This window comes from Athene noctua, chromosome Z (assembly GCF_965140245.1).
Source record: "Athene noctua chromosome Z, bAthNoc1.hap1.1, whole genome shotgun sequence".
NCBI lineage: Eukaryota > Metazoa > Chordata > Aves > Strigiformes > Strigidae > Athene > Athene noctua.
The window spans coordinates 55,327,011-55,352,219 of record NC_134077.1 but is presented as its reverse complement, the minus strand read 5'-3'; the positions used below and the strand labels follow the sequence as shown (position 1 = coordinate 55,352,219).

Here is a 25,209-nt window from a genome sequence, read left to right as displayed (position 1 = left end):
AAACCGTACTACTTGTAAACCTGACTGCTTCTCTTGAATGCAACTGGATCTACAGCATACGGGCTGTTCGTGCATCTGGTGTCAGGCCTATAGTTAAGACCATAATTGGCATACTTGTTAAGAGGTAAGTCCAGCCACCCCTGGCCCCTCTAATTTCTGAGGACTGGCTGGAACGCAAGGGGATTCATCTCTTACCAAATCAGTTCATCACCTTAAATGCAACAGAGAGGTGCTTCATCCCTCTGATCATTTTTGGGGCCCTCCTCTGGACCTGCTCCAACAGGTCCACACCTGAGGTCCCCAGAGCTGGACACAGTACTGCTGGTGGGATCTCAGCAGAGCAGAGGGGCAGAATCATCTCCTTCAACCTGCTGGCCACACTTCTTTTGATGCAGCCCACAATAAGGCTGGCTTTCTGGGCTGTGAGTGCCCATTGCTGGCTCATGTCCAGCTTTTCATCCCCCAGCAGCCACCCTCAAGTCCTTCTCTGCAGGGCTGCTCTCACTCCCTTCATCCCCCAGTCTGTACTGATACCAGGGATTGCCTTGACCCAGTTGCAGGACCTTCCACTTGGCCTTGTGGAACCTCAGGATGTCCTGTACAAGGAGAGGAAATGACTGTGGCCTCTTTTTTTTTTTTTTAAACAAGACCTGGATTGAACAAGAGCAAGATGCTTCTGCATGAGCTGTCTCATTTTCAGTTTTGACTTGGTAAAACTTTGACCATTTGCATACTAATAAATTTGGATCCTGATGGTCATTAAGTGATGTCTTCTTAATTGAGAAATTCTGTGAAAGAATTCAAACATAGAAATGGAAGAGTAAATTTTATTGAATGATGAAAAACTAATGACATTACAGTTAAGTTTCAGCTCTCTTGCAATACTAAATTTGTGATTTTTCTGTAGCTGAAAGTGCAACAAATTAGTTATTCAGGCTGTTAAACTAATAATTGTTATTTTCTCTTCAAAAACTGCATAGTTGAGCAGTTGTGCAACAAATATAAATTTCTGCAAAACCCTGAAGAAAGATTTGGATGTTTTTTTGCTTTCAATCTTGTAGTAGAGGAGATCACCTGCACTGGTCAGATTCTGAGTGCCTTTTCTCTTTTTTCCCCCTCTGTAAGAAAGAATCAAAACAAATGTTTAGTTAATATACTAAACACGACACTTTATATCTGCAATTATTTTGTATATTTAAGTAGTATAAATTAACAAGAAAAAAAACTCGGGAGTTAAGTTGCATACTTTTAAAAAATTATACAACTATTATGGGATGCAAACTTGTCTGAACACAAAATACTGCTATATAAATTAAAACAGTCAAGGCACTTATAAAATACATAACTAAGTTGTTAACATCTAGGTATAAAACCACCCTGGTTTATTGCCTGGTTTTTGTTTGTTTCCTTGTTTTCAATCCACAGATTTGGGTTACTTTTTTTTGAAAGGCATGCTATGTTTCAAAGCAGTATTCTATAAAAAAAGTGGGCCTCGTGTTATCAAAGACAGCACCACAAAAAGTAATAATACAAGAAGGGTTGTCTTGGTCAGCCTACAAGCTTACAGGAGAGAATAAATGCAGAAACAACAATCCCTGCAAGGCAGATGAGACTGTTTTCCTAAAGCAACACACACAAGTTTAAAAAAAAAACAAAAACAATCAGCCAAACAAAAAGCCCAGGGTGATGAGTTAAGCAAGAAATACAGCAGGATCTAAAAAGATAAAAATATATTAGACTGGGAGGGCAAGGAGAAAAAAAAGCAACGGAATAGGTGATTTTGCAGTAAAACAAAGACCGTTTTCTGTAAATTTTGTAGTTATTCTTTTAAACCGGTTTATTACAATTAACCACAAGATAGATTTATCTTATTCAAAACTTTCTATTTACAGAGATTTTCTTCACAATAGCAAAGGCATGGGTGGGAGTGGAAAACAGAAAGACTGAAGTTGTAAGTCAGAACAGTAATGTGAATGACTGAATTTGACAAGAGATTTACTTTAGTTTCAGATAGTGGTATGAGCACTCAGCCTCTCTGTGAGGGACTGAACAAGCATATATTTGTCAACTGCTGCAAGATAACTTTAAGAGGGAACTTGCTCTCTTGAGGTAAAGTGACAAGGGAAAAAAGACAACAGAAAGAGGCAAGAGATTACATGGAGAACTCCATGTAATGCTAGCCAAAGAATTTAATGTAGTCAGTAAAGATCTGTAGCTTCAGAAAGAGTAATTATGGCTTAATGAGCCAATTTTCACAAAATTACAGTATTCCAACACAACGTGTTGCAACTTGAAATAGGATAGCTTGTCAAAGACTACACGTCTGCCTTAAAAGTTTTCATTATATACTAAAGGCTCTCCTTGTAACATGTGCAAAAGGTCACAGTCAAAACAAAAAACCGTACCAAACCCAAACAAAAAAAGAACTCAAAATGTGTCAAGTCATGCACACATACAAATCCTTATTTTCAAATACTGTCACTCTTCAAAAATAATGTTAATATTTATGCAAAAGTTAACTGAAATTCACTGAGTTGCATTAGTAGCCAAGTTGAACAAATCAGCACATACAGTCAGCAAGACACTGAGCTTATCACTCATATTTTGACACAACTTGTTGTGAATCTACTACAAAAATTCGGCTAGAGACAAAACTAAGATACAGAACCAAAGAAAGAATGTGGCAAAAAAAGCCATAAAGTCTGCAGTTAGTCCAGTTACACACAGTTAGTGAAACCAACTTGTTGCCTGAAGAATGCTTATTGACTAGCATACTTCAAGAATTTCTGAAGTAACAAACAGGTGGTACACTTCAACTTGCCCAAACTGTGCTTTAGTTTTGCTACTGTTTTTTTTCCCTACAATATGAACTGCCTTTTTTTTTTTTTAATTGGAAGGATTAGAGCTAATTGGTCAGTTCAGAGCACGTTACCTCATCATAGTTGTCTCAGCTACATCAAGAACAAGTAAACTTACAAACACAGAAAATAACTACCTGATATTTTGTTAATTCTGCCTGAAGTAGTTTCACTTTGGATCTTTCTTGCTCTAAGGCTGTATGAAGTATAGTTACCTAAAAACATACAGAATATGAATTTATAAAGTATCCTTAACATCTGTGAGTTTATGAAGTCAGTGTTGCTCTCCATTAGTACTGTGTGGGACAAACAGGTAATAAATACATGTTGAGTTCAAGAGTGACTACCACTATCACTGTGCATGAACTGAAAGTACAAGTAAAATATTCTTTAATGACTTATTTCCCAAGCAACATTTACAAGTTTACCTGTGTAATGATACAGAAAAGCTATGAAGTTAGAAACTCTTTCGACTTTTGGACTCTGCATTAGTTCATTGCATAAAACATTTCACTGATGTAGTGTTACACAACACAGATAAGCTTATTGCATCACCCTCAAAAAATAGTACTGTTATATGTAAGATGTTTGGACAAGTCAAGGGCTTAAAACTAATAGTCGCTGCAGACCAAAAACTAACCAAAAGTCTTGTATGCTTGCTAGTACAGTGATTTGCCAACTGACATGTCTTAAGCAATCTGTAGCTCACTTGTGTTCATAAACTTGAGACTATAAATAAATAAATAAATAAATAAATAAATAAATAAAACAAAAAAACCCCAAACAAACAAAAAACCCACAACACACCACCCAGGAAAGAAGCATCTTCTGAAGCACCCTTCTGAGCTTTGTATCTTAGGTTACCACAGAACGATATTCCTAAAATTCTGTTCAGGGCAGAATCATTTCAGGCATGCTGAGGTCTACTGTCTTTCCAGAAAGAGTTTTGAGTCATACTGGAGATTTATGTAATACATGTCCTCTGACACACACAGTGCAGGGCTAAGAATGAATGTAACATTTTTTGCTTCTAACAAGTTTTTGTTTCGGTTTCCTCCATCCCCTGCCTCTATCACTGCCTTAAATAAATAGCATCTTTGAAATACCCATGAAATTGCACATTTAGAAATCCTTGCTTACCTGTACAGTCAATTCATTTTTGATAATTTGAGATTCATCCACCTGTAGGAGTATTTCTGCTTTGTCTTTCACTACAGAGAGAGAAAAATACACATGAGGATCTTTCTAGATTTACAGGTCTTCATCCACAACAGCACTGTGACATCACTTTATTTCACTATTTTGTTACCTCTAAATAATGCCATCTTTAAAGGTAGATGTTGTAAATCAAAATCAATCATTAGCTACCAGTGCCATTAGGAGCAGCTTTAAAAGTTCTGGAGATTAAGCCCCAACCTTGCACTACTTACCCCACACTTAACCCTGTAAGCAGCATGGATTTGAGAATTATCTATGATGAACAAAGGCCATTAGAAAACTGCGTATTGATGATGAATTGAGCTTTTGGGATCATAAGTTTCACATATGAGCTCAGTCATAACTGTGGAAACTTCTATTTACTCAAATATGGAGATGTTTAAATTATTTAGCCAGTTTCTCTGAAATATCTGTGGATAACTTAAAATTCTTAGTCTGAAGAAATGGAGTTATTTCCAAGGCTCAATTCTGCCATGAACTTTCTTCTCACCAAAATACAGAATACTCAGTCTGCAGAAAAACACAAAATTGCTTGTTTTATAGTATGTTACTATTCCACAAAAAAAATCTTTCAGAATTTTACTTCTTTGCTTTCAAGATGAAAATATATCATCCCAGCTCAGACACCAACCTGAAGCAGTAAAGTTCCAAGCTGAAATTTGCAATGATCAATCACGTTATGAACACTTGAACTAGTTTATACACAGTTTTTGTAAACAAACTTTCAAGAAAAAAACTGAGCTCTTTTTAACTGAAAATTTAGCCCTGAGAAGAAACTACATTCAAGAGCTAAATTAGGAGATTGAAAAGCAAAGGCAATTTTTTTAACAGAATTAGTGTGGCTAGCATCACAGACTCAAACCACTTCATCAGGCAAGATTAGGAATATTAAAGGTTAACTATGCATAAAAAATATATATGTAAATATCCTAGTATCTTTATATTGTATATATATATATAAAAATTATTTTTCCCCAACTTTGACAATGAACTCCAAATCATAAACTCTGAATAGTGTTGTAATAGAAGAAAATTATCACACATCTGCATATATAATCCTGTGGTTTAGCTATCCCTATTCATTGTGTGGCTAAAGATTTTCTTAGCTGTGGAACGATGTTTCCAACATTTCAAAGCACAGCTTGCAAAGTTGCAAGAACTGAAGTTTCCTTAAGTGTGTCTGAATAGATATTATAGATACCAGTCCAGAACAAATAGCTGTCACCGGCAAAAGAGAGCTGAAGAAGAATCACTGTACCTAAAATGTACCTAAAATGTAACTGAACAGTTTATATTTCAAAGAATGATCTCAACATGCATCTGATGATTGCATTATATAATAGCAGAAATGCAGTACTGTGTGGTCCACCAAATGCTGTAGTTCACTGGAGTCACTGCATAATAGCTTCTTAGTTCTTTATAGTTGTCATTGAGCCAAGTTATTTTTAAAAAGATGCTTTGAAAGTTCCTTCCATGTTTTAAAATGAACACTTTAGTTTCCTGATAAAACTCTTACTTTCACCTTCTCGCATCATCTTCAGAAGCTGTGCATTTCTTGCTTTTACTTCTTTATACTTTGCCTGTATTAAAGAGATTCAATTATTATATGTATACCCTACTAAAAAAAAAATAAATTATAAACTAAGCATGACTTAGAGTCAGACTTCAAGTTTAAAATTATATCTTCTGAAGAGAATCTAATCATAGAACCACAGAATCATTTAGACTGGAAAAGGCCATTATGATCACTTAATGATTAATAAAACGTAATTAAGCCAAAGCTAAAGCAAGGAATACACAACAGGAGAAGCAGATTAATAACTAAGTTGAGAGGAAAAAAAAAAAAAAAAAAAAGGCAAGCACAAAGCTTAGAGAAAGTTAAAATAAGAAAGTTAGGTCAGTGTATTGTGAGTGCAGGAACAGCTGTTCAGGTCTGCCTGAAGTACACAGGCCTTTTGCAATGAGGGCTTTGTGGTTTCTCCCCTGAAAAATTACAATTATAATACACTTTTTAGATAACAAGATAATATAAATAGTTTGCTGTATTACTTGATAAGTAGGACAAGACCCCACTGCTCTACAGATTATGTTACTCAGCAGTTATTGTTATCACGTTACAGTTTCTCTCCTTTTCAATTCCCTACAGTTTACTACTCAGGAACCTATTTTTGCTGTTTCTTCCGATCTATCTGATACCACCACAACATTCTTAAGTCAGCCTTTTCCTTAACTGGCCACCTACGCCAGTCCTAGTCATTTATCTTAGCTGTAAACTTACTTTTCCTATCACAAGTCTCTTCATACAGTTTGCTCTTGCAAGCTCTCGCAAGAAGTTTAATTCCAGACTTACTTATTTTGTAATGAAGAAGATACCATCTTCCACTCTGTGTATCACACCAGTCCTTGAGGATAATTAACTTACATTTATGCCAGACCTTTCATGGCCACCTAAAACTGTATTAAGGTCTCTGAACAAGTTCATAAAATTAAACAGCTATATCATCATCGACCACCTCACCAGTATCCTTCTGCATTGTATTTATTCTGTCAAATGTGATCAAGTGCTGATAATTGTAAATAAGAATGGGTTTATACTTTAAAATTTCACATAAGCATTCCAACTTCAGTACACAGTGAAAACTGCTGTTAACAAAGTTCATGTCTTTATTACTACAAGTACTTCTTTGAAGCATTGGAAAACTCCCAATCTGTCAACCTGCTCAGTCTACCTTAAACAATGAATAAAAATAGTAATAAAATAGTTTAAAATAATTCTATGTTACTTTACTGTACTTTGTTAAAATGCCAGTTCCCCATGGAAATGCTGTCCTTTTTGCTCTAGATACTATCCAGACTAATCAGACTATGCTGGAAATAGGGAGACAGAGATATTTTCCCTAGCTACTCTGGTATATAGCAATACTGTGTAATTATTAATAAGCAAATCTTTTTTTCCTGGTGTGTTTTAGCACATGGTGAATCTGATTTCCAATTACACTTGCAGGAAAAGGTGTAACAAAATACATGACTCCATTCTTGTTACACTGCAGCTGCAAAGGAACTTCTCTTAAACCTGATAAAATATTCATTTATTTCTTCAACTACGTCAAATATTGGACTGAATCTACAAAAAAATCCCAATAATATGTAGTTCTTAAACGCAAGAAAAGCTGAGTAGCATTTTAAAAACAGATTGGAAAAGACCCCAAAAAGTCCAATTTCTTCCTGCTCAAAGCAGAACTAATTTCCAAGGCAGATCAGATTGCTCAAGATCTTGCCTAGTCTTAGATTACATCTTTATTTTTTTGACCACGAAAATAGCAATACTAGAAAACAATTAGTGACTGATATGTCAGATATGAAGTTTATTTGTGGATGCTTTGTCTTGATTCTTTTGATTATTTTTAGATGCTTAATTTACCAAGAAAGACCACTCCATGTGGTACTAAAGGAATAATTTGCTCTGTAAATACATAATCTGTGGCCAGTCTAAAGCATCTCTGCAGATCAGTCAGATTTTAATAACTACTTTGTTTCAAATGTATAATAATGTTAAATTTTGTCTACTATTTCAAGGTAGTATCAACTACATACCTCCCACTGAGTTATTATATTTTTCAGTTGCTCAATTTCTGCATCTTTCTTCTCAAGCTCGAGCTTTAGTCGTTCTGTTTTTCCATCTTTCAAAACACTCTCCTATAAGCAAGGAAAGATCACTTCTTAACAATTTAGTCATGTGAATTTGATTCTTGGGAAAGGCAACTTATTTGTTAGAGAATTTTTGATCAAAACTAAAGAGGTATATGTGAATAGATACCAAAAGGATAAGAAATGCAGTAATAAATGTTGGCATTTTCTGAGGAGCAAAAATTATTTCAATCACAAGTGTTTCATGTTAAAAAATTACGTTACTTAAATACCTCTTCAGATAGATAAAAATATTACAATGTTGTGGGTTTTTTAATTCTTTAAGATTATCATGCTTTTGATCTGTGCTTTCTTCTACTCAGGTGCTCCCTTCTTATCACTGAATAAGCTTCATTAGGCAAGCTTCTTCACTTCAGAGTGACTGCTGTTTTACATGCCTGGTTCTGTTCATGAGATGTGCAGTTATCTGTTTCACTGTAATCAGTGAGCTGGACTCTCCTTTTCTCTCTTTCAAGTATTCTGTGAACATCATCTTCCAGCCTGTTGAAAAATCCTCCATCATGCAATGAAGACTGGGAGGAGTTCATCTCCTGTTAAAAGTAAGTACTATAACATATCTTCCTTTACATATAAGTTAATATTGAGCTAGAAATCAACATGTTTAAAAAATAGCTTCAGTCATGGAAAAGCATTGTATCCAAATTATTGTTTTATGTTTTACATCCTGGGAATACTGTGACATCCACCTAGAGAGCATGATACCAGTTGAGGAGCCTAGAAATTAATTAATAGTTAACATTTAGCCAATTATGAGATTACACAAAAGCATGAAGCTGGAATTTAATAATTTTGCACTATGGCTACACTGATTTATGTTTTGTTTCACTGTTAACTATTCTTCCAAGAGTTTTAATATTTGTGGACTGTACCACAACATAGTAGCATTACAGTACTTTATCTAAATCGCTTCTATTTTTTGTACTACAATTTGTATTTTTTAACATGCTTTTAAATCTGCAACTTGCATCAAAGACTATCTGAAAACTAAAGAAGCAAGAGGTAGTTCTAAGAAAGCCAATACTCAGTTCTCAAGGTACAAGAACTGCAGACATATATCTCTATTAAATCTGCATGTGTAAAAATTTTCCAAATGCCAATTGGTCAGTTTCAGAATGTATAACTGATTGTCACTACAGAAAGTGCCAAAATAATCACCTACTAAATGTAAGAGGGGTTTTTTGTTGTGTGTTTGTTTTTTTTTATTAATTTGGCTAAGACTTACCTCATGTTTTTTAGCAAGGTTATCTGAAAAGAACAGAAAAAAATTACATCAGTAAGTTAATCAACTCTTGTACAGCTAGCTATTGAAACATTTTGAAAAGCTGGGGGTAAAAGCCCATCTACTGGAGTTCTTCAACATCAACTCTCCTATCAAAGTCAAAATTAAAAAAAATCATTACTAAAGCATTAGAAGCCAAGGTTATAAACTATGTCTTACATCAATCTCTGTGTTTGCATCTTCTCCCAGATCTTTCAGACTATTTAATCAAAAGCAGTATCCTCTATTTGTTTGCTTCAGTTAAAGTGGAAGGCATGTCTTTGGTACAGACACTTGACAAATTTGTTGGTTTGTTTCTTTTTAAGCCTATTTAGACTTCTATAGCATGTATCTCACTGTATACCTGAATGCCTTCCATGCCTACGAGCATTTTCCTCTATTAAGACTATTTGAAATAACGTGTTTAATAAATATTGTAGATTTAGATAAAAACATCCTTAAAAGAAATTAGAAATTTATTAGAAAACTAATTACCTTCTTTCTTTTCTAGAATCTACCTTGATTTCTTCACTAAAATTCAGAATTTCTGCTCTATAGACACATACTAACTTTCAACATATAAATAATGCATATGAGTGGATATAATTTATTTCAAGATTTACTCATCTTAATAAAATCCAGTATCATGAAGAAAGGCAAACAATGACTTGCTATTCCCCAGGAAACAGAGAGACTTGGTTGCCTGAGGAATGCAAACTTAATTAAAAAAACCCACTTAGATTTAAAAAAAAAGGTCACGTTAAGAGTGTTTCAGTCCACCACCCACCCTGGGGATAACATGTGAAATTATGCTTTCCTTAACCTTTCGTTTTCTTCCTGCTAATCTAACTAGCCCATTATTATATAATGAACACTTAGCTTTCAGACTCAGTAGGATGCACTAACTGAAACTCATTTAGTGTTTATTTAAAGACAAAATTAATGAACAGAGACAGAAGGGCATTTTGCTGTTAGCACACACACTATGAAAATTCCAAGTAGAACAGCTCATATGGTATGATAAGGCATACCTATATTACTGTCTGACTGAAAGTCTTTCAGAGACACAGTGAGAGGTTTGTCTTTTCCTTGCTGGTTCTTTTTCTTATTCACAGACTTTGAGTGAGGTGAAGTACTTTCAACGGTTTCATATTCCTAGAAGAATAAAGTCCCACTGGTATAATTTTCTTCAATACCCAAATATTTTTTCCTGAAGCTTTATGATGGAAAAAAATAGTGATCATGTACTAAAGGAGATTTTAGCCTTAACAGTAATTTGAAGGCTTCAGATTGGTTTAATGAGTGCAAGACATATCAGCAATTAAGCATCAATTCTGTTCTCTAAAGTAGAGCATCACTCTTCAACAGCAAATGAACTATCAGCCTAGTACTTCCTCAATCACCTACATCAAGTTTTATCCAAAAACTCATAAACTGAGAATACACAGTAGTCAAATGCAGGAAAGCAGACTGCTACACAATGCAGGTTAGTACTTTCTTTTTACCTTCTTTTTATTCTCAAAATATGCTTATTCATTCAGTATAAGTCAGAGTGCTATTAGTGTGCATCAATGCTCTACCATTTGACCTTACTCCTATTGAAATCACCCGTTTGAACCACAGTCACACCTCCCCATGTATCTACATAAAAATTCTTATCAAATTATTAATGTTCCAGTTGTTAAAAATAATCTTAAACACTAATTATTTTAACTAAGATTAAAATAACATTAAATGTCAAATAATCTTGAAAAAATTGAAGAAAGCAAAGATAGAAATTGAGTGCTTTTCTTCCCATAGAAACAAGATTTGTTCAGCATATTCATGTACTATATATTTTGTATAGTATATATTTTAAACTATTTGGAGTCAATTCTCAAAAAGTCTACAAATGATGCTATGCTGCTATGCCTGAAAATTGTCTTCACTTTAATAAAGAACTTTAGCATGCAAGTTAAAAAATTATCCTTGGTTTTCAAGAACTATGGTACTGTCCCCCTCAAAAAACTGAAGTGTTATACAGAGATATTTGCACAAAAGTGCCATTTTTATTTCTTTATGATGCATAATTGTATTAAAATGTACATATTTTCATAACATTTCATTAGCTCCTGATTTATTGTGAATAACAGGTAAAATGTTAGTAAAAATGCAGATGATTCAACTGTAACTAATGCTTTAAGGCCTAAGGAGAAGCCAGTGCTTTGATTCTCTTACTCTTCAAGCGTGACGAATTTTTTCTGAGGAAGGTCAGGGTCTCTTGTTGTACTCTTAAAAAATTTCACTGCATTTATATGCCAGAAAATTGAAAAAGTAAAACTTTCTACCTTTACAGGACAATTAAAAAAAACAAAACAAAACAAAACAACAATCAGCCAATACTATTATATATGATTTCTTTAAAATCCAGTATTTCTCTTAACTCTTAAACATCTGAACAGTGTAAGCAAACAATTTATGTTAATGGTACTTTTAGAAGGTTGTTTGCTTTATTTTTTTAAATTCAAGCCTCAAACTTACACAGCTTTTACATTAGGATGAATATTGCCAATACCTTTTTGTGCTCTTCATATTCCAGTTTGCTTAGCAGCAATGCTTTTTCAAGATCAGCTTCAAACATTTCAGATGTCAGCTGAAGAAACAAAATTAACATATTTTATGTGATTCAGTTATTAAAAAAAGGCAACTAAAACCACGAAGACCACCCTAAAATGTCAGTTGCAATACATGTATCACTACCATTGCCAAAAAGCTAAGTTTCACTGATGTGACATATGGCATTATTAACAGTTAATACACAGTTAACACACCTTTTTATACCATAAGTAATAAAGTATCTTGCTACAGCAAACTTTGCGATGAGTAAGCAAAGTGCACATAAAGTGCACATAAAAATGCGCCACTTATTTAAATTGTGCACATCTTTATGTAATACAATTTTCATCTTGATGATTTGTTTAATGATATCTTTAAAATATTTATTTTTAGTCTGAAACATGAAAGCCAGAGGATGTCAAAGGATCAAAATGGTCATTGTGGACCACCAGAAAGTCTAAGTGCTCACCCATTGCATAGAAAAGATTAGGACTTTATTTTTTTCTTAAAAGGAAGGCAGAACCAAGAAAACCTGAATTATTTCAAGATGTTTTTCTCTTTCATTTCTGAGAAAATGAAGTATGTAGGTCTTCTTTGGAGATGCAAAGAACATTTGAAGCTTTCTAGGTGTGAGCTATTAAGAACCAAGAACCACAGAACAGGAATGAAGGATGGGTTATCTCTTTTTTCTTGTGTTCTAGGAAAATAAGAAGGTGGAGGGAAGTGCAGCTCCTGCTGCATAGAAGGCTCAAAGATTGAACTGAGAAGACCAGTAGCAGCAACAGTTCAATGGAGCAAAAATAAGAGATTTACCTAGAAGATGCAGATGCTATAGTCGAGGTAGATGGTGGATAATCTAAATGTATAAATAGCTAATAATCTATGTTTACAGCAAAGTTAACCAAGATTAAGTTGTTCTGAATGCAAAACTGCTCCTTGTCTTAAGGAACCACTACAATCCCCTGTGTGATGTGCTGCCAAATAGAAGTCTTATGCTTCATCATAGTGCTCTCCTCATCTGCTTAACCAAAATATTAATTAGTAAAAGTAATTACTTTAACCATAATTTTCTTGTTCTTTGAATCTCAATTGAAGTCCTTATCATTCGTTCCCGAATAAACAATAGTTGTTAAAGTGAATAAATTACTTGAGTGGTCTTAATGTACTCTGCTCAAACCGAGCTGTGTGAAATACCCTAGCTATTTTGTCTATAGGAACCACGTTCTGAAAAAACCGTAGAGGTTCTTATACGTGCTTTACATATGCCTAAGAGTGATTACACAGTGTGAAAGCACGTACACACTCTTCCTAATTGTTTCTTCAACAACTGATCTGATCAGTCTCGCTTAAGAGAAGACGAAAGCACCGCTTCCAGTTGTTCCCTCTTGAGCGGTTATTTGAAACACAGTGAAACAGCGCTCTCACCACATCCTGCTCCAAGACTTTGGGGCGCTGCCGTTCCTCGCTGCGCGTTTGGGCCGTGGGTCGCGCTCAGCGCCGGTCGCACGGGGCCGCCCCGGGGCGGGCTCGATCCGGGGAGGGGGTCAGGGCCAGCGCCCCGCCCGGGGGGCGGCGCGGCCGCAGCGGCCTTCCCCGGAGCGCGGCCGGGGGCAGGAGGGCGGGGGCTGGCGACAAAGACGCAGGAGGAGGGGCGGCGCAGCGGCCAGGGGCGGGTTTCTCTCAGTAGCTAGATCGGCAATTAGAGGGCTGATAACTGACAATAAATTCAATTGACTGACATGCCCCCAAAATCAGTGAACTGCTTTTGCCCACAGCGGTTGAATCCAACTGACAACGGTAGTTATCTAACAAAATTCAGGCCTTGTAGTCTACTATACTGAAAAACTCAACATGAACATGAAAAAGGAGAGAATGGGGCTTAAAAACACCCAGACTACCAAAAAGAGAACAATTAACACACAAAAATAATGTAAACTCACAAGAAAGATTAATTTAGGATGTTTACCTCTGTGTGTCTGAAAGTGCTAATTTAGCACACAAGCTCCTAGTAATTATTAAGAATAAGTACTACCACCGTGTTGCTGTAACTATTAAACAACTGCACAAAAACTGCATTATGTGATCTCTAGTACAATAACCCTATCATAATTTACTTGCCTAGCAGTCATCCAGTTTGGGGCAAGACTGCATCTTTGAAGTTGGCTATACAAAGGTTGCTGCTTCTAAGGGTAATCCCTGCATACACAAATGTGTCCTGTTCAACATTCCCCAATAAAAGCAAGGCAGCTTCAGTGGGATGGAACAGTCAGATGCAAATCACCCTGTAGTCATGCTTTTGGCACAGTCATAGGAAGGGAAAGAGAAGAGCTTGGAGCACAGTGGGGACTCACAGGCTTTTAATAATTCTCCTTAAAGACCTAAAAATGCATACACCATAATCAAAATAAATTTCTCACCATTTTTACTCATGTCCTTTTTCCTCTCTCATATAAGAAAAAAAAAAAAAAGCTAATTCAATGCCTGCCAGTGCTGTAATACATCGGCAGCATCTACAAACAGCGAAGTAACAGGTTTAAAAGACATCTTATTGATTACACATATTTTATTGAGAATATCCTAACAAGACACATACTCCCTGTTTTGAGCCATGGCAAATGTTTTTATGGTTGTTCTAAGACAGGAATCACAAGCAGCAATTTCTTTTTCCACTCACCAGATTCCAATATTCACATTTTTAAAAGTGTCTGGGTATAGTTAAAAGTAAGTTTAAAGCACTTTGGGCAACTTTTTGGCACTTTGGGGTCTAAACCCCAATGCTTTAAACCATTTATGAACAAAAAAAGTTCACTGTAACCTCTATGGTTGCCTCAAAACCTAGTCAAAAGTCATACCAGTAACTTGAAACAAAGTTTAATTGTTTCATGTTACAGAATATCAACACTGCAATCTAACAGTGATAATGACAGTGTCAACCATTTCACTAAATGTTTGGTGTAGCAAAAGAAAAGTTAACACAGGATTTGTTGAAAAAAACATTCACAGTTCACACTGTATCTCCATTCTTTATATTCAGTCCACTGTGACCATAGAAAGCTGTTTAAAATGTAGATGTGCTGCAGAACAGTCTACTCTTCAGCCTCTAGAACTGTGACAGCATTTGGCTGTTCCTTTTTCTCATAAAAATGGGATAGAGATGTCTTTAGACTGTAACTATGTTAGAATTATGGTAATTGCTCTAAAGTTGTTTTTAAAGTAAGAGAATCCTACAGTAACTTCACAGCCCATATGTCAGTAAGATCAAAATTAATTAGAATTGATGGCTTGTAACTGAGTTTATTTTGTCTGACCATTTCACCACCCAGTAATTAGACTACAAAACTCTTTTACCTGAAATAATTGCTTCATACCACACAGTAAAAAAAAAAAAAGGCACATACTGAACAAAGCAAATCTGCACCTTAATAGGTAATTCTGGAGTTAATTAGCTCTGGATATTTTCAAGAGGATTATTAAGTCATTACTCCACCACTAGGACAACCATCTAGAAGCCTGAAAAGTTAAGAACTTGGCTGTACTCTGGTTTAAGGAGGCACCTATACCAAAACATTAGTAACACACACACAAAAAAATTAAGGCCAGTATCCACATGTCAGTCTTTCGTCAATATGGCTTTCTGTATCTCATCTTAATTAGAACAAGAAGCAGTTCAATACTACCGTTTTTTCTTGAAGCATAAGTTGAAAATTCTCTGTAACAGAAAATAACATCCTAGTAGATACCAGTATGTAAGTTCAACAGCTTCATGAAACACATTTTAAGTCCAGTTGGTGTCACTTGCTAGCAATTTGCCTTGAAGAAGGTTGTACAAAGTTAAACATTCTGAAGGGCATCTTCAAACATAACAAGACAGACCAAACTATTATCCATAGTGAATGAGTGCATAGCAGACAGCTATTTAAAAGGCATCTAGAAAAGCGTACCAAAACATTTCTTTAAGTGCCGTCCAAAAAAGTGCACTAAACCAAATTCTTTCTTTGTCTATCAATGCTGTTTTGGCCTAAAATAGTTGAAATCCAGCTATGAGTGTAAACTATAAACTATATCTGACAAAAGATGTGGCCTGAATTTTCACTGAAACCTTTCCTTCTTTGTGTCTGTATGTTGTTGCTTCCTCTCCAGCCATCTCTCTTTATCCATGAGACTTCATGGAGTAATGTATTTCAGGAAAGCAAAAAACAGATAAATAAAGTAAGATGTACCTGCTCATCTCTTTGTCTCCACTCCTGCCAATTTTCTTCCTGAGAGTCTTTCTGCTTTGCAGCATGTATATTTTGTTCATGCTGAGATAGACAGCCTCCACGTGAGGACCTCTGAGGAATCTTTTTAAAAGCAAGGTTTCTGAGCTGAAAAACAGTTATTTTTAACATTAATCACAATTTTGACAAGTATACAGAAACAGTGTTAATGGATTAACAAAGGCATTCAGACACATGTGCTTTTAGACATGCATGTGCTTTACCTTACTCTGTAGTTTGGGATACATTTTTATTTATTCTTTTATGGTAACACACCATAATGTATAACTATGGAAAATTATGGATCAGAAACACCACATCCACATAACATAAACCAATGAAAAAGTAAATATATTTTGTCAGCTGAAAATACTTTCAACAAATCTGAAGAGATAACTGTGTGTGATAGATTTCATGCCGGATCAGGTATTACAGTGTACTCACTGCTGACCCAAATTAAATCTAATGCCAAAGAAAAGATGGCATACATGGATTTGGCACACAAAGGAACTATAGGTTCAGGTAGAAAAAGAACAACGCATACAGTCCTTACAGTCTAAGGCTGGTCACAGTTTAAGAACCCGTAGTAAGCATTATTTTTAATTGCTGCATCATATGGATACAACAGTGCCATCTTAAAAATACCTTACATAATTATAAAATTTGATAGTGAATAAATAATCTGCAAATTTGGCAGCTCAAAGACATTCACTGCTCACACTTACGCATTAACTGACACTCTGGTCCTTACTTGGAATGAAAATAAAAGACACCGATATAATCTACTATCAGTTTAGAGACAGGGATTTCCTTATCATAAAGGCACTCAGAAGGGAGAAAGAAGCTACTAACAGATGAAAGAGGAAACAATCTACAGTAACAATGTTCTCCTTACTGTGTGTTTATTGAGTGTCATGACTCCTTCCCCAAACAGCAGCTCATCTTAGCTAAAAGTTACTTAAAAGCAGGCAATAATGCAGCTATTTCAGAAATGTTTTCCTTCCCCTCCAAACAGTCCCTTACCATACTATGTTGTGCTTGTCTACTGTCTCTCTTGCTGCCTGCCCCAGCACTACAACCCTTGCTTCCTTCTTCATATTACAGTGCTGACAAGAACACTGGTGCAGACCATTCTGGTGTATAATTTCAGTGAAATACAGCCATAGGAACAGTACATGCCGGGGTGAAGAAAATGAGTCAGTCCTCACTGGCCTCCTTACCATCACGTATCACTTTCATGAAAATTAATTTCTGTAGATATATGCAATGCATATGTATACACACAATTATTTTTATAGTGTTAAAAGTTTTGATGGTGTTAACGTGGGCATAAAGAAACATCGGGGCGTGCTTATTGAAAACTTAATCTTCAATATAAAGAGAACAGCATCAAAGCTGAAAAAAAATCACTTTGCTTAGCACTACTGAAACGACTTCAGATTTTAAGTTTAATAGATACTAAAAGAAAAAAAATGGGTTTAGGGGTTTTGTTTGTCTTACATACTAAAGTTGATAGGAGATCTGTACAATTTCAGGCAGAGAAATTATCTCAGACCAGTTGTCAGACACAGCAAACTAGAATTCCAGGTGCCAGAATCTTGGAACAGTTCCTTCAGTCTCACTTTTGAATTTGCACTTACGAGCTTTAAGAATCCCAATGTCAGAAAATCACCACTGGTTTTCACTCCGCCCCCCAATTCACAGAGGGAGGAAAAAAAAAACCAAACAAGCAAACAAAAAGCGGCTCTGGATTCAACAGATTAAGGGACTGGACTAATGAATAAATCTGAAAATTACAATTTGTTAAAGCTCTTCAGACAGAGTAAGTAGGTCTAACTAACTCTTGAAAAGAAAAAACAAACCTTGAAAGCACATTTCAGTTTTAATATACTGGCTGTCCAAGCAGGCAACTAGACCTGGCTACCTACAAACCTCTGAAAACAAGTTGTTTCCTATCAATCACTTCTTAGAAAGGTCATACCTTTCATCAGAAATTAATTATTGAAGTGGTGCTGTCAAAAAAGTAAAACCTAGCAATTTATTCTCATTAGAAGTTTTCAACTTCTGTAGTGGGAAGTATCCTACTTTTATATAAAAAATTCTTAAGAAGGCAAAAAAAAAAGCAGTCTCTGTGACTAAGCAGCATTTGTTTCATAAAAAAACCCAAAACAATGACTTTTCAGGGACAGCAGAAATTATTTATCAAGTAACAACTTTACCCAGTACTAAAAATATAACCCTTTACCTCATTGGCCTCACTCTGCTGCTGTTCTTTCTTTTTTCTCCTTTTCTTTCTTTTTTTTTCATTTGTAGATGATCTTCCCCCTGAAGCCTGAGATTTACTGGCACCTCGGCCACTTCCTCCTTTGCCAGGCTCCAATTCAGTATCACTTTCGACTTGTAGTAAAGCAAAACGAGATGCAGTGGTAGGAACTGAACCAATTACAGCAGATGTCAATGCCATATCTGAAATTCTACTGAGCTGGCTTCTTTTTACTTATTAGTTTTCCTAGGAAAGTAGCACAGAAATATGAATGAAAACAATGATTGACCAAATAATCAGTAATTCCTAGCTGCAGGATCCTTCAAAACTCAGTATTATTTCTTTATATTTTCACTAAGTTGCATTAAGTATTGGAATAAGAACTACAAAAGGAAAGAATAATATATGAAACAACAATTATTTTAGGCCAATACATTTGTTCCCAAGTGATTATGTTTGATAGGAAAAAAACTATTAGAAGGCTCTGAAAGAAGCTGGCCTTCATCATCTGGAGGGGAAAAAACAAAAACCCAGAAACACAGGAATAGTGTAGGGCTCCAAAACTGTTTCAGATGTCATCCCTGGAGTCCGACACATGGTTTGAAAAAGAAAGCAAGTAGGTCTTATGCATACGTAGGCTGCAATTTTGGGTAAGCAGCCTTATTTCTTATTTTACAAGTAGTATCACTTTGATCCTAAGCCACTGGAAATACAACAAGCAGTTTCCTCCACAGGGAGGTGAGCCAAGCATTGCAGCTGGTACTATTCTCAAGCATCAGGCTCACCTGTTCTTATAGCACAACACTGACAATATGTTGGGGGGAAGCAGAACTGGGAAACACCCTTAGGCCTTCCATTGCACCCTGTGGCTATAAACAACATGTATATTCCCATGATACTACTCCAAGGTACAGATTATTTCTTTAGTGTAAAAGTTACATTTTTGTTATAAGAATATTTGGCTAATTGCAATTTTTCCATGCAAAGTTTAGTGAATTAAGATTGAAAGTGGTATTATTTCATCAGTGATTATAAATTTCATAGAAAACATTTAGCTATGTTGATGCGCTACAATAGAGAGGTGGTGTGAAATAATACATACTTTTTGAAAATGCTGTTTGGAAAGGAATCCTTACAGTTTGACCACTGTGAACCTAAGATGTAGAATGCCTGCTCAGATGGTCTACAAATGTGCTGTTTGTTAACTACTATTAGAGAAGAACAAGAGAATCTACAGAAATTTCAAGAGGTAGTCTGGAATTTAGTGATAAAAACATTCTGAAGGACAAAACTGTACAGGTCCTCTAAAGATGCTCAGACATACCAACAAGAAAGGATGCTATGTTACCAATGTTTTGTTACCATTGTGACCATTACCCAAAATAATTATTGAAAAGTAGTATTACATTTTATTTCTCAGAGGTTAAATATAATGAGCAAGTAAGCTAATACTGTCCTCATTCAAGTTTACCAAAAACAAAGGTCACAGTGAACACCACACTTGTCATACAAAGATTACCCTAACACTATTTCTCTCAAGTTGATCATATGAAGCTCATTGTATCCCAAGAATAAAATGAACTTGACATCAAATTGTGAATCTACCTGATGCCGATATTCAGACTCTCTGATCAGACCACAACCACATATCTAAAAAAACCCCAAACATTATCAGTCACATCTAAAACACATTAAGTAATTAGTACTTGTTACACTCTTTAAATGATTAAATAATAGGGTAAGTTTGGATTTTCCTGGGTTTGTGCATATGGTTTTACATGTATTTTAATACTCAATAACTATAGTTATCCTGCTTAGGAGCTTAGTTACAGCTCTTATAACTTGAACATTCAGTAGGTTGAAACCTGAATATCAGAGACAGGATTAGATACATCTTCACTAAAAAACAGCACTAAAGGTAAGTGCTCAGACACGCTGTAACACGAAGTTACATTACTGGATGGTACTCTTGGCACTATACCAGACTACAACAGTCTTAACACTAGAAGTTTATAAACTCTCTACTGTATTTGGCTTTAAAAAAAAAAATCGTGCACTAATTAGTACAGGATGATTCTAATCAGCCAAAAGCTTGGCATTTCTAGTCTCTGTTTACTTACTGTGATATATTTGGGGTTTCATATAAATAGATAAACAGCACAACACAGTCTTTATTAACAACTGCTAATGGTGCCAAATATTTCTTTTTGCCCATGGAGTTTGAAAACATTTCCTATTTTCAAGCTGCAGTGATAGCAGCTAGATCCTTCAGAAATACAATTTCAGAGAAAACATTATCAATATGCAATCATTAGTCACTCTTTAACAAGAGATATCACTCTTTAACAAGAGATAAAGAAAAATTAAGAGGTTGGACTCAGCCATAGCAGCTGAAGCTCTACATGAAATATGGCTGCAAACTCCTGTCTCCCTTTTGAACAAATACAACAGGTATACTTTTGCTGGCTGACTGTAGCTGGCATGCAATTAAGTGCCCAGCTGACAAGCTCATTAAGTGAGTACTACCCGCAGAATTCTGTTATAATTCACTGAAATACTTCAGTAACAACATTAAATTAATTTAGAGTTTTATTCCTGAATTACATTTGTTTCCACAGAACAGAACAAATGGATTGTAATAAGCTGGTAGAGGAAACTGCAAGAAAGATTATTCTTCAGTTTAATCTAAGAGAGCTGTTAACACGGCTAATTCGGTTATTAGGACATTTCAATACAGCTATTCATATTACAGCAGGATCTAAGCATTCCACTTCTGCAACACTTAGAGATGGATCTGGTGATTCAGTGAGGCCTATCACCATGCCATGCTTCACATTTTAATACCACACCTACAGTTCTGACAGACAAATTTTACCTAACACTTTAGTTCCAAGATTTGACTTCACTTCCCATAGGAAAGCAATGGACTGATGTAAAAAGTTTTCAGCTAAGCATAGATGCTTGCCATCCATTTGACAAGATTATTTTTTCCTTTAATAGAATTCTAAGTTGTGTTGTTCTTTATTATTAGAGATATGAACAGTCTTACGAAATTAAAGCACTGACATTCTTGAGCTTGTGGTTGTGCTCAAAGAGGCTTTCTGATCACACAAAAAGCGCATTCAAATACCACAAAACGTGTTGTAATTCCACAGATCAAACTAGGATCTGAAAAATCATTTAAATCTTTACAGTGGTTTCAGGAGTTTTGCAGTCTAAGAAATGTTACGTATTCATAACAGTCAGCTGGCCAAACACTATCTAAATTCAAGACAATTCCTTTCCTTACGATATGGAGTACAGCAAAAATCTCCAAAAGGAGTAGAAGGAAGCTATGCAGATGCTACAAGTACACTTTACTCATTTATCTCAAGTGAGACCGCAAGTTAAAGAAAGCCCAACAAACAAACATCAGTACTCGGAGCTGTTTTTATTGAAGATCAATCTTTTAGAACAATGTAGCAACGCTGTGCTTAGGTCAGGAAAGATGTTCTTTGTAATGTCAAAGCCAACTGCATCCTTAATCAGAAGAAAAAGTAGATACCCTTATTTGAGCCAGGATATCCCAGAGCAATTAGACCTTGAAGAGAATACATTGCCAACTTGGCAAGCAAACGCAAGGCCCATGTACCCTTAGCTGAACTACCCTCATTATAATACTAAAACCCATGCCTGTAGGTCAAGATGACACTTGCCCAGGTGAAGACCCTTCCCCTGAGCATGCATAGTAGTAGTAGTAGTGTGTCAGCAATATTTTAATCGTACACAAATTACTAACCAATCGTCATAGAGAGGACAGACTTGGAAAATTACTCACTCTGCAAGTTTTGTGTATAAATATAGCATGAAAAGTCCCATTGGTGTGCTACCATCGAGCACCTAGCTTGAGCAACTCTAAAATAAGTAAGCAGTATCTCTCCCAAGTGTGTGATTATTGACCTATTGCACACCAGGTGACAAATCCACTTTTCAGGCATTTCCATGTGTGTCACATGTTAGTGTTAGTCATATGCTCCTGGGAGGACTTTCTCTAATGTACCAAGAAAGTTATTAACCCTCCATTTTTATGTTAATGAAAAGATCACTGATAATGGATTTCAAAGTTGCAACATCACTATGGCATTCATACACAGGTGGCACCAATAACTGACCCAGTTTCAACACCCTCTGCTTTGCAAATCACTAGTGGCTATTACTTCAACTGTCTCTGCAATCTGTTTCAAACTATAGTCAGTTTGAAGGGTTCCTTCAACTGACGTATTATTCAGCTTGATATATTAACAACATAAAATAGGCATGACACACCGTATAATTTCAAGGCAACATAGAAGCATTTGTTATACCTAGCAAGTACTAATTTTTTTGTGTGCTCTGCTCATTCCTAGGTCATACTCTTCTATAAATCATGTCAGCCTACATGAACAGATTACAGTGGAGTTCGGTACTAAATCAATAGATTATACCAAACTGGTCCCATTCACAGAACACGTAATGTATTACTTCAGCAGGTTCAATAGAGTGATTTGTAAACACCAAGTGCTTACTCTACCTTAAGGTCTTCGTAAACAAGGAGACATATTTAGAAAATTCAAATTGTGTCATAACTGAAAAGAGATGGTATTTTTTTAACTTTAGTTCCCTGAAGTGTACTAAGTATACTCAGAAACATATCTATCAATGCCCTGAAACACTTCAGTCTAATTTTAGACATGATGTAAGAAAGTGCAGTAATAAAAGTAACACGCTCATCTGGTTTTACCATAACTTGAAATCCCTTTTGTATCAATTACTTATATTTACCCACACATTGTGAGTAAAATAGCTTTGACACACTTGAGTTTTAAAAGCTCTAGTGTAAACTGTCCAATACATATACTAAGAAGAATTTAGCGCACATCCACAAGATCATTTTGTTTGAGCATCAGCAGCTTCCTGGCCTGTGTGCAGCTATGTGCATGAGTTACCATTTCACTGCAAGCGCCTCTAAGAAATCAGCAGTACATCACAATTTAGAAACCTCTACTCTGATGCTAGTAGTACACCTTTAAACATGTGTGAAACAATCCCATTGCTTTAAATGCGGCGCTTTATGATTTCAAGGAAAACATGCTGAAGGGCCCAAAAATAAAACCTGTTTGCTATTTAACCACTATCATCAACAAATAAACCTCTAATATAAAGGTGCAGGTCGTAGAAAACTTGGAAAATAGGGTATTGTCATGCTAAAGCTTATTTCCACAATCTAATTGTCTCTACCACTAAAACACATATTTATGATAATCTACAATCAATGTATGTTCTTAGCAAACACCTGAAGTATTGACTGACTTCAGTACTTGCTTGTAGAACTGAAATAACACTAAAATACACAGCATATATTTGTAAGTGAAGGAGCACGTCCACTCCCTACTGGCACCGATCCACCTTTGCACCTTTTGCACATCACATACTGATCGTTGCATGTTCATGCATTTATGAGAGCAAGCTCGATCTACTTTTCCCTGTCGGTGCACTGACAGGAAGTTTTGCACAGGAGGTCCTCTCAGTTGGACAAACTCCTTTTAAATTGTTTTTGTTTTATACCACCTGACAAAAAGCTATGAAGTTGCATTACACTGCTCTAAGTCCTTCAAATTACTTGAAGTCATCAGCTTGTCAATGAGTTTCACAAGACACGCCACAGACAAAAAAACCCCAACCCAAAACCCCACACCTGGTTCGGAAATCTACAAGAGATGGAGCACCGGCATAGACAGCAGCAGTAAACCCGTGGCAGGCAGAGCGCCTTAGGGTTTGAAAGGGGAATGCGGCGAACGCACTGCAGGCTTTGGAAAAAACAGTTATTTTTGAGGAAGAACGCTTTTTAAGGCATTTTTAAAACTCTGGCAAGTCAGACTTTGTCAGTCAGCATCCTATGCTCAAACTAATGCAACCTCCCTTGCTTTTCTTCCCTTAACTTCCCCCCCGCCCCAAAAAAAAAAAAAAAAAAAAAAAAAAAGTTAAAGGAATTAGTTAAGCCTTAAGGCTAGGAGCTTTTACCCAACAAAATCTGAAGCTTCACCCTCGATTTATTGTGCTTAATGCAACAAAAAATACCCGCGTTCTTACTAGAGACCGGTACTACTAGTAACCTTAAATAAACAAATAACCCGTGACAAGTATACGATTGGCATTTCTGCCGCGGCCGTTCTCTTCTCACGAACGCAGCTCTCGCCGAAACACGAGGCCCCCTCGCGCCGCGGCAGTGGGCGAACGGGCACAGCCCCCGTGGCGGAGGCGCCCGGTCCGGACGGACGCGGCGCTCCCGCCCCAGCCCAGCGCCCGCCTCGCGCGGCACGTCCACCGCGACCGGCTGGGACCGGCCGCCAGCGGCGGGCGAGCGCAGCGCGCGCCGGGAGGCGAAGCAGGAGCGCCGGGCCACTTCGGCGAGAGCGGCGCCCGGCGCCTGCCCGGCGCCCCGCCGCCACCTGCCGCCCCCCGCGGAAGGAGCCCTCCTTCCCCGCCGCCACAGGCCCGCGGCCGCCCGCTTCCCGCCGCGGGCAGGGCAGGGCAGGGCGGCGCAGAGCCGCGACCGCCACGGAAGAGGCAGCGGCTGGGGGTGGAGAAGGAGCGGCGGAGATGGGGCGGGCGCCCCCCGCGGGACACTCACTCCGGTGGCGGCGGCGGGGCGGAGCGGGGCGGAGCGGAGCGGTGCGGAGCGGAGCGGAGCGGGGGCGCTGCCCCGGGGCGGGCGGTTAAAACGGGCAGCGGGGGCGGGGCCGAGCGGCGCAACTGCGGCGCGCGCCGCTGGCCGGCGGGCTCGTGGATGTGTCTCGCCCGCTGGTTGGCCGGGCACCGGGTCGCGCGCTGTGCTCCCGGCGCTGCGTCACCGCGGCCTCGCGGCTGCGGCCCGGCCGCCGGCGGCCGGTACGGGCTCCGGCCGGGGTCAAACTAACTGCGGGCCGCCGCCGGCCCCGGCGCCGCGTCGGAGGTCGAGGCGAGCGGGGCGGCGCCGTAGCCTTTCGCGGGGCTGCGCGAAGCCCCGGCGTCCCCCGGGACGGAGCCGCGCCGCGG

The 25,209-nt window shown here is 37.4% G+C and overlaps 1 protein-coding gene across 3 annotated transcripts; it reads right to left on the bottom strand.

Moving 5' to 3' along the window:
- Positions 1 to 813: 813 nt before the first annotated feature.
- GKAP1 (G kinase anchoring protein 1) lies at positions 814 to 25,209 on the bottom strand. Of its 3 annotated transcripts, none has more exons than XM_074933163.1 (12): positions 24,806 to 25,209; positions 18,139 to 18,402; positions 15,858 to 16,001; positions 11,597 to 11,674; positions 10,074 to 10,197; positions 9,007 to 9,029; positions 8,162 to 8,314; positions 7,671 to 7,772; positions 5,599 to 5,656; positions 3,999 to 4,069; positions 2,996 to 3,073; positions 814 to 1,118 (listed from the first exon to the last, which is right to left on the bottom strand). In XM_074933163.1, the coding sequence occupies exons 2-12, from the start codon at positions 18,355 to 18,357 to the stop codon at positions 1,071 to 1,073; spliced, it is 1,098 nt and encodes a 365-aa protein (XP_074789264.1). In that variant the 5' UTR covers positions 18,358 to 18,402; positions 24,806 to 25,209; the 3' UTR covers positions 814 to 1,070. The 3 variants fall into 3 exon arrangements, with proteins under 3 accessions (XP_074789264.1, XP_074789263.1, XP_074789265.1); XM_074933162.1 differs by having other exon boundaries at positions 5,593 to 5,656; positions 24,806 to 25,207; XM_074933164.1 differs by lacking the exon at positions 8,162 to 8,314 and having other exon boundaries at positions 5,593 to 5,656; positions 24,806 to 25,207.

Coding starts and splice junctions, on each gene's coding strand:
- GKAP1 (XM_074933162.1), bottom strand. CDS start 18,357: ATGGCATTGACATCTGCTGTAATTGGTTCAGTTCCTACCACTGCATCT. Junction 10,198..11,596: donor AATATGAAGAGCACAAAAAG/GTATTGGCAATA, acceptor TTATTCTTCTAG/GAATATGAAACCGTTGAAAG. Junction 3,074..3,998: donor AAAATGAATTGACTGTACAG/GTAAGCAAGGAT, acceptor GTATGTTTTTAG/GTAACTATACTTCATACAGC.